The 9,271-nt window shown below is 44.6% G+C and overlaps 1 protein-coding gene across 3 annotated transcripts; it reads right to left on the bottom strand.

Moving 5' to 3' along the window:
• Positions 1-325: 325 nt before the first annotated feature.
• Positions 326-9,045, bottom strand: tmem267 (transmembrane protein 267). 3 transcript variants are annotated; one of them, XR_011667983.1, is made up of 4 exons: positions 8,680-9,045; positions 6,413-6,856; positions 4,346-6,169; positions 326-4,283 (listed from the first exon to the last, which is right to left on the bottom strand). XR_011667983.1 is itself a non-coding variant. In XM_071342898.1 (3 exons), the coding sequence occupies exons 2-3, from the start codon at positions 6,794-6,796 to the stop codon at positions 5,834-5,836; spliced, it is 720 nt and encodes a 239-aa protein (XP_071198999.1). In that variant the 5' UTR covers positions 6,797-6,856; positions 8,680-9,045; the 3' UTR covers positions 326-5,833. The 3 variants fall into 3 exon arrangements, 1 of the variants encoding a protein (XP_071198999.1); XR_011667984.1 differs by having other exon boundaries at positions 326-4,413; positions 4,507-6,169; XM_071342898.1 differs by having other exon boundaries at positions 326-6,169.
• Between the last annotated feature and the right edge of the window lie 226 nt (positions 9,046-9,271).

Here is a 9,271-nt window from a genome sequence, read left to right as displayed (position 1 = left end):
GATTGGTCATGTTCTGTTGTAATGATAACTGATTGGTCATGGTCTGTTGTAATGATAACTGATTGGTCATGTTCTGTTGTAATGATAACTGATTGGTCATGGTCTGTTGTAATGATAACTGATTGGTCATGGTCTGTTGTAATGATAACTGATTGGTCATGTTGTGATGAGGAGGCAGACTCCTAACTGTTGCATCCTGGGAGCTCCTCCGAGGCCTTGCTCCGAGCGGCAGACTGATTCCTACCAACATGCATTATTCCAGTGTATCTAGAGCAACACCCACTCACGCCCACAAACAGCTTACAAGTCCACACAGACACATTACTTAGCGAGTGGTCCAGAGGACAGATTTATTTTGAAAAAGAACAACTTTGAATCCATCCAGTCTTTACAACACAAGGTACCAATATCAAAATAAGATATACACACACACACTATATATACACACAAAAGTATGTGGACACCCATTTAAATTAGTGGATTCGGCTATATCAGCCACACCCATTCATAACTGTATAAAAAAAAGAAATTGAGCACAGCCATGCAATCTCCTTAGACAAACATTGGCAGTAGAGCACCATCATAGGATGCCACCTTTCCAACAAGTCAGTTCGTCACATTTCTGCCCAGCTAAAGCTGCCCCAGTCAACTGTAAGTGCTGTTATTGTGAAGTGGAAACGTCTAGGAGCAACAACGGCTCAGCCGCGAAGTGGTAGGCCACACAAGCTCACAGAACGGGACCGCCGAGTGCTGAAGCGCGTAAGAATCGTCTGTCCTTGGTTGCAACACTCACTACTGAGTTCCAAACTACCACTGGAAGCAACGTCATGTTAAGGACTGTTTGTCTGGAGCTTCATGAAATGGGTTTCCATGGCCGAGCAGCCGCACACAAGCCTAAGATCACCATGTGCAATGCCAAGCGTCGTCTGGAGTGGTGTGAAAGTTCGCTTGCGCGTTCTCTGGAGTGATGAGTCACGCTTCACCATCTGGCAGTCCAACGGACGAATCTGGGTTTGACGGATGCCAGGAGAACGCTACCTGCCCCAACACCGCTGTAAAGTTTGGGTGGAGGAGGAACAATAGTCTGGGCTGTTTTTCATGGTTCGGTCTAGGCCCCTCAGTTCCAGTGAAGGGAAAAGTTAACATTACAGCATACAATGACATTCTAGACGATTCTGTGCTTGAAACTTTTTGTCAACAGTTTGGGGAAGGCCATTTCCTGTTTCAGTATGACAAAGCCCCCGTGCACAAAGCGAGGTCCATACAGAAATGGTTTGCCGAGATCAGTGTGGAAGAACTTGACTGGTCTGCACAGAGCCCTGACCTCAACCCCATCGAACACCTTTGGGATGAATTGGAACGCAGACATGCGAGCCTCACTAATGCTCTTGTGGCTGAATGGAAGGAAGTCCCCCACAGCAATGTTCCAACATCTAGGGGAAAGCCTTCCCAGAATAGTGGAGGCTGTTATAGCAGCAATGTTCCAACATCTAGTGGAAAGCCTTCCCAGAAGAGTGGAGGCTGTTATAGCAGCAATGTTCCAACATCTAGTGGAAAGCCTTCCCAGAAGAGTGGAGGCTATTATAGCAGCAATGTTCCAACATCTAGGGGAAAGCCTTCCCAGAATAGTGGAGGCTGTTATAGCAGCAATGTTCCAACATCTAGTGGAAAGCCTTCCCAGAAGAGTGGAGGCTGTTATAGCAGCAATGTTCCAACATCTAGTGGAAAGCCTTCCCAGAAGAGTGGAGGCTGTTATAGCAGCAATGTTCCAACATCTAGTGGAAAGCCTTCCCAGAAGAGTGGAGGCTGTTATAGCAGCAATGTTCCAACATCTAGTGGAAAGCCGTCCCAGAAGAGTGGAGGCTGTTATAGCAGCAATGTTCCAACATCTAGTGGAAAGCCTTCCCAGAAGAGTGGAGGCTGTTATAGCAGCAATGTTCCAACATCTAGTGGAAAGCCTTCCCAGAAGAGTGGAGGCTGTTATAGCAGTAATGTTCCAACATCTAGTGGAAAGCCTTCCCAGAAGAGTGGAGGCTGTTATAGCAGCAATGTTCCAACATCTAGTGGAAAGCCTTCCCAGAAGAGTGGAGGCTGTTATAGCAGTAATGTTCCAACATCTAGTGGAAAGCCTTCCCAGAAGAGTGGAGGCTGTTATAGCAGCAATGTTCCAACATCTAGTGGAAAGCCTTCCCAGAAGAGTGGAGGCTATTATAGCAGCAATGTTCCAACATCTAGTGGAAAGCCTTCCCAGAAGAGTGGATGCTGTTGTAGCAGCAAAGGGGGGACCAACTCCATATTAATGTCCATGATTTTGGAACGAGATGTTGGACGAGCAGGTGTCCACATACTTTTGGTCAGTGTAGTGTATTAAACATTTAAAATTCTAATTAAATAAATAATATTCAAACAGATCAAATAGCTGAAATAAATACATGTGAATGATGAAACATATTTCATTCAGTACACACTGTGAATAAAGACAGCAGTAATAATCCTGTTGATGCATAATGAGAATGGACATGACATATGATTAAACATAATTTTGTATAATAAATTGACTCATCGATGCCCTCTGCAGGCCAGGAGGGGGTCAAACTGCAGGACACAGCCACAGTATATTCAGTAGTGCACAATTTAGCGAAACATTTTGCAAAGGAACAAGTTTTGCAACAAAAACAAGCGTTTCTTTTTAGGCAAGTTCAGGTTAAATCCCGGCCTTGTTTTAAATGTGTTTTATTCCGTTCAGTACCTAGTGAATATACCCACAGCTGTTCACCCTCTCTCTCATCAGAACAACAAGACTATGGAGAAGACTAATACAACTATTATGATCACAAAGTAGGAACATATTAAAGGAATGTTTAAATAACGTTTCTCCTAATGTCATCTTCTCTCGATTTATATAGATAAAAACACACTAGCAAGCCTCAGTCTTTCCTAAAAACATGTTAAAACATGACATCACAACCTCATGTGTACTACACATATCAGGCAGCAACTGGAGGCTCCACCAATAAGATATGCATAGAAGAATGTACTGCTCTGTTCTCTAGGACCTTCATAATGTACTGCTCTGTTCTCTAGGACCTTCATAATGTACTGCTCTGTTCTCTAGGACCTTCATAATGTACTGCTCTGTTCTCTAGGACCTTCACAATGTACTGCTTTGTTCTCTAGGACCTTCATAATGTACTGCTCTGTTCTCTAGGACCTTCATAATGTACTGCTCTGTTCCTCTAGGACCTTCATAATGTACTGCTCTGTTCTCTAGGACCTTCATAATGTACTGCTCTGTTCTCTAGGACCTTCATAATGTACTGCTCTGTTCTCTAGGACCTTCATAATGTACTGCTCTGTTCCCTAGGAACTTCAGCTTCATAATGTACTGCTCTGTTCTCTAGGACCTTCAGCTTCATAATGTACTGCTCTGTTCCCTAGGACCTTCATAATGTACTGCTCTGTTCCCTAGGACCTTCATAATGTACTGCTCTGTTCCCTAGGACCTTCATAATGTACTGCTCTGTTCCCTAGGACCTTCATCTTCATAATGTACTGCTCTGTTCTCTAGGACCTTCATAATGTACTGCTCTGTTCTCTAGGACCTTCATAATGTACTGCTCTGTTCTCTAGGACCTTCATAATGTACTGCTCTGTTCTCTAGGACCTTCATAATGTACTGCTCTGTTCCCTAGGACCTTCAGCTTCATAATGTACTGCTCTGTTCTCTAGGACCTTCATAATGTACTGCTCTGTTCTCTAGGACCTTCATAATGTACTGCTCTGTTCTCTAGGACCTTCATAATGTACTGCTCTGTTCTCTAGGACCTTCATAATGTACTGCTCTGTTCCTCTAGGACCTTCATCTTCATAATGTACTGCTCTGTTCTCTAGGACCTTCAGCTTCATAATGTACTGCTCTGTTCTCTAGGACCTTCAGCTTCATAATGTACTGCTCTGTTCCCTAGGACCTTCATAATGTACTGCTCTGTTCCCTAGGACCTTCAGCTTCATAATGTACTGCTCTGTTCCCTAGGACCTTCAGCTTCATAATGTACTTCTCTGTTCCCTAGGACCTTCAGCTTCATAATGTACTGCTCTGTTCTCTAGGACCTTCAGCTTCATAATGTACTGCTCTGTTCCCTAGGACCTTCATAATGTACTGCTCTGTTCCCTAGGACCTTCATAATGTACTGCTCTGTTCCCTAGGACCTTCAGCTTCATAATGTACTGCTCTGTTCCCTAGGCCCTTCATAATGTACTGCTCTGTTCCCTAGGACCTTCAGCTTCATAATGTACTGCTCTGTTCCCTAAGACCTTCATAATGTACTGCTCTGTTCCCTAGGACCTTCATAATGTACTGCTCTGTTCCCTAGGACCTTCAGCTTCATAATGTACTGCTCTGTTCCCTAGGACCTTCATAATGTACTGCTCTGTTCCCTAGGACCTTCATAATGTACTGCTATGTTCCCTAGGCCCTTCATAATGTACTGCTCTGTTCCCTAGGACCTTCATCTTCATAATGTACTGCTCTGTTCTCTAGAACTTTCAGCTTCATAATGTACTGCTCTGTTCCCTAGGACCTTCAGCTTCATAATGTACTGCTCTGTTCCCTAGGCCCTTCATAATGTACTGCTCTGTTCGCTAGGACCTCCAGCTTCATAATGTACTGCTCTGTTCCCTAGGACCTTCAGCTTCATAATGTACTGCTCTGTTCCCTAGGCCCTTCATAATGTACTGCTCTGTTCCCTAGGACCTTCAGCTTCATAATGTACTGCTCTGTTCCCTAGGACCTTCATAATGTACTGCTCTGTTCCCTAGGACCTTCAGCTTCATAATGTACTGCTCTGTTCTCTAGGACCTTCAGCTTCATAATGTACTGCTCTGTTCCCTAGGACCTTCCAGTCCATTCCATCCAAGTGGACACTTCAGGAGAAGAGTAGAGAATTGGAATGTAGCCTTTACCTTTGTCGACCCATCAGTAAAATACCCTCGTACAACCATCCGGCTCCTGCAAGCTTCTGCTTAGCTACACTGACAGCACAGCAGTAATCAGTCTGCTAATTACAAGGCTATAAAATACCTCAAGCACTTCCACACACTACTGCACTGACAGTCACACAGGACACAGCCTCCAAGCCTGACAGTGACGGACTAGAGGGAGGGAGGAGAGGAGGCAGTTTAGTGGGGAGGTGGAGGAAGTGACCGCTCCCGTGGTGTGAAGAAAATAGATGAGTGAGGCTGAGGCATTTATGGGTGTCCCAAATGGCACCTTATCCCCTATGTAGTGCACTACTTTAGACCAGAGCCCTATAGAACCCTATTCCCTATATAGTGTACTACTTTAGACCAGAGCCCTATAGAACCCTATTCCCTATATAGTACACTACTTTAGACCAGAGCCCTATTCCCTATATAGTGCACTACTTCAGACCAGAACCCTATTCCCTATATAGTGCACTACTTCAGACCAGAGCCCTATTCCCTATGTAGTGCACTACTTCAGACCAGAGCCCTATTCCCTATGTAGTGCACTACTTCAGACCAGAGCCCTATTCCCTATATAGTGCACTACTATAGGCCAGAGCCCTATTCCCTATGTAGTGCACTACTGTTGACCAGAGGCCTATTCCCAAATATGTACCTGGTCTATAGTAGTGCACTATATAGTGCTCTGGTCTAAAGTAGTGTACTATATAGGGAATAGGGTTCCATAGGGCTCTGGTCTAAAGTAGTGTACTATATAGGGAATAGGGTTCTATAGGGCTCTGGTCTAAAGTAGTGCACTATATAGGGAATAGGGTGCTATTAGGGAGGCGTGGTGTTGGCCCTTCCATCAGATGTCGATGGCGATGCCGTGCTTGGTAGAGATCACGTCTCTAGTTCCTGTCAGGTACATGAGCACAGAGCACAGGTGTGGCAGGGTGGCTGTGATGCTCACATACAGCCAATAGGAGATGGGGGCCGTGTTTCCGAACGGACACACCCACAGGCCGTGGCGGACCCCGTCTCGGATGTGGTGTGAGGCCAGGGAGATGAACAACAGCCAGGGTAGAGAGCACCATGAATCCTTTAGCCTGCCCAGCCACAGCACCAGCCTCAGAGAGAAGCAGAGGACAGGGATGAGAGAGGAGCAGTGGAGGGGGGGGCGGTGGGGCAGGCTGGTGGCTGCCTGGAGGAGGAAACAGGCAGAAAAGATAGGTTATTGTTTATGTTTCTATTCTACATTCCTTTATTAACACTGTGGGCCAGTTTCCCAGACACAGATTAGGCCTAGTACTGAACTAAAGTTATTTCAATGGAGATCTTCATTGATCTTATTAGTCCTAATCGTTTGTCGGTGAACCTTTAGTACACTAATCTATAACTGACGCTGAAAACCAAAAAGGCAGAACGTTACATAAATCTTCCTTACTTTGAGCGACAGAGAGCCAGCCATATAGAAGTGGTCCAGGTCTATAACAGAGGCCAGTATCCCTGCTAAGATAACTTCATAGAAGTCACTCTTCTTCTTGAGGCCAATGACGATAGCCCAGGACCAGAGGCCTATCAGACCATGGGCGGTGTTGTCCAGCACTGCCCGCAGCCACAGGTGCTGTTGGAGTAAGGTCAGCTGCATGACGTGGTCAGACAGCACACAGAAGGCCCCCAGCGCCGTGCTGGCCAGTAGAGAGGCAGAGGAGAAGGTTTGGAGCAAGGCTTGGGCTTTCTCTGTCTCCACGGCCAGGCTCAGGGGCATGGAGCCACCCGTACCACCAGCAGAGGACGATGAGTCCAGCTTGGAGTGATACCCTCGCATGGCGCTTCTGGAGGGAGGAGGTCCACTTCCATAGGAGGTCAGCAACACCTAGCTGGCAAACTAGAAGACAGAATACTGTAAACATAAATTACACAGGATGGAACTAGCTCTAGTCCAGGGTAACATCATAGATAAGGCAGGATGGAACTAGCTCTAGTCCAGGGTAACATCGTAGATAAGGCAGGATGGAACTAGCTCTAGTCCAGGGTAACATCATAGATAAGATGGAACTAGCTCTAGTCCAGGCTAACATCACAGATAAGATGGAACTAGCTCTAGTCCAGGGTAACATCATAGATAAGATGGAACTAGCTCTAGTCCAGGGTAACATCACAGACAGGATGGAACTAGCTCTAGTCCAGGGTAACATCACAGACAGGATAGAATTAGCTCTAGTCCAGGGTAACATCACAGACAGGATGGAACTAGCTCTAGTCCAGGGTAACATCACAGACAGGATGGAACTAGCTCTAGTCCAGGCTAACATCATAGATAAGATGGAACTAGCTCTAGTCCAGGGTAACATCATAGATAAGATGGAACTAGCTCTAGTCCAGGGTAACATCATAGATAAGATGGAACTAGCTCTAGTCCAGGGTGTTTATGTGACGCTAGCTGATGCTGTGCCTTGAAGAAAGCTCAACATCAGAAACCTGCAAGTAATTGTCCTGGACCAGAGCTAGAATCGAACCTACACTGATGTAGACTTAAAGCATAAAGTCACGTGGTGTTTTTACCCTCTTTCTCATTTTGATAACTGCTCCTTTAAGAAGTCACTGTGGATCATGATCTCTAAATAAATGTCTATTCTACTGGAACTGAGGATAAATGTAGGCCAGGCTCATAGTAACCTGGGTTATATTCATCAGTGCACACCGTAGCAAAACGTTTAGAAACAGAAGAAAACTAACAATTACATTTCTTATTGGACAAGTTCAGTCCCTCTCTGTTTCAGTCTTCTTCCATTTGGTGCCTTGTGAATATGACCCTGAATTAGCCTGACTATATACTAGAAGAGGCTATACAATGTGCATAAGTCGTTTCTTCAATTCATCTACCATTTGTACATCCAAAAGAAAAGTCACTGACGTCAATAAAAGGGTTCCACGGAGATGCAGACAGGCCTGAATGATGCAGAACCAGAATGACGAGAGAGCTATTTGTCTCCTTGTGTGACAAGATGTTTGATTGAAGAATACAGATAACTGCCCGTGGGAATTTCTTCTTGCTTTTGTGATGTTTTGTAGTAAACACACACACATCTGTTAGATGTACAAAATGCAAGCATAGGCAGAATTCAACTCATGCATCTGGTGTAGCTAGCTAACTAGCCGTGAAAATAGTTGCTTGTCTGTTTAGGTGGGCAGAAGACTGGGGACTAAGAGACCTGCATTGCTTGCTGTTTGTGGTTTTAGGCTGGATTTCTGTACAGCACCTTGTAACATCGGCTGATGTAAAAAGGGCTTTATAAAACACATTTGATTGATTGATCTGTGACTAAGAAATAACTACATAGCCTACGTTAGGTAAAAAATACTTCATTATGTTCAATGTCAAAAAGTTGATATCACGACGTTAACTAGCTAACTAACTATTGGATCACCTTAGACTGTGCAACATCACGTGACAAACAAAATGCGTTATTTTTGCATTGAATCATCTTGAAATACAAAAGTAGATTCATTTAGCTAGCTAGGTAATTTATTAGCTATGTAATGCTAACTAATGACAGCTAGTTAGCTAAGGAATCCCGTACCTATCTGCGAAACGTTATAGACTACAGACAGGTGTTTCATTACCAAGATTTAGCAATGTGATAAGGCCAAAGTTATTGAAATGAAATAACGCCGTTGATCAAAACGACAGCAATATGTGTCACTTACCCCATTGTAGCTAAATTCGTTCATCAACTGTAAGCTAGCTACGGTCTGTCCACACAGTTTCTACAGAGGCGCAGCATCACGGGTCTTCCGGGAACGCAAGAGAAACAGAACAAACGGACCAGGCCTGGGTTTGGGGTTTCAGAAGTCAACGAGAGAATTGAAAACTTCTTCAGTAGTTGTTCATTTTCTCTAAATCTAAAATCACAAACTAGATTCGAGTCAATGTATGAAGTAGTTGAACATGATATTATCCACAACCTCGTGAATGTGACAAAATGTTACGTTTTCATTTATGTCAAAAGCAACTTTATATCTACGGACTGCCGTTTATTTGACGGACAGCACATGCGCAGTTAGGCACGATACGACCCGATGACGTGTTTCTACGCATGAGTTACCGAGGCGACGTCGCCATGACACGTGATCGGGGATTTCTATAGAAGAAGCCGTTTTAGCCTGTCTTTATACAGTACTGTCTTTGGTCTGTCTGTGTCTGTCTGTGTATGGTAGGGAAAAAACACACTCCAGGTCCGCCCCGCTTAGAGGGCGTGTACACAAAGACATAATTGGTGGAAAGAGCTGTCAGTAATTT

This window comes from Salvelinus alpinus, chromosome 1 (assembly GCF_045679555.1).
Source record: "Salvelinus alpinus chromosome 1, SLU_Salpinus.1, whole genome shotgun sequence".
In the NCBI taxonomy this organism is placed as follows: Eukaryota; Metazoa; Chordata; class Actinopteri; order Salmoniformes; family Salmonidae; genus Salvelinus; species Salvelinus alpinus.
The sequence above is the reverse complement of the archived record's forward strand: the minus strand, read 5'-3'. Positions and strand labels throughout refer to the sequence as shown.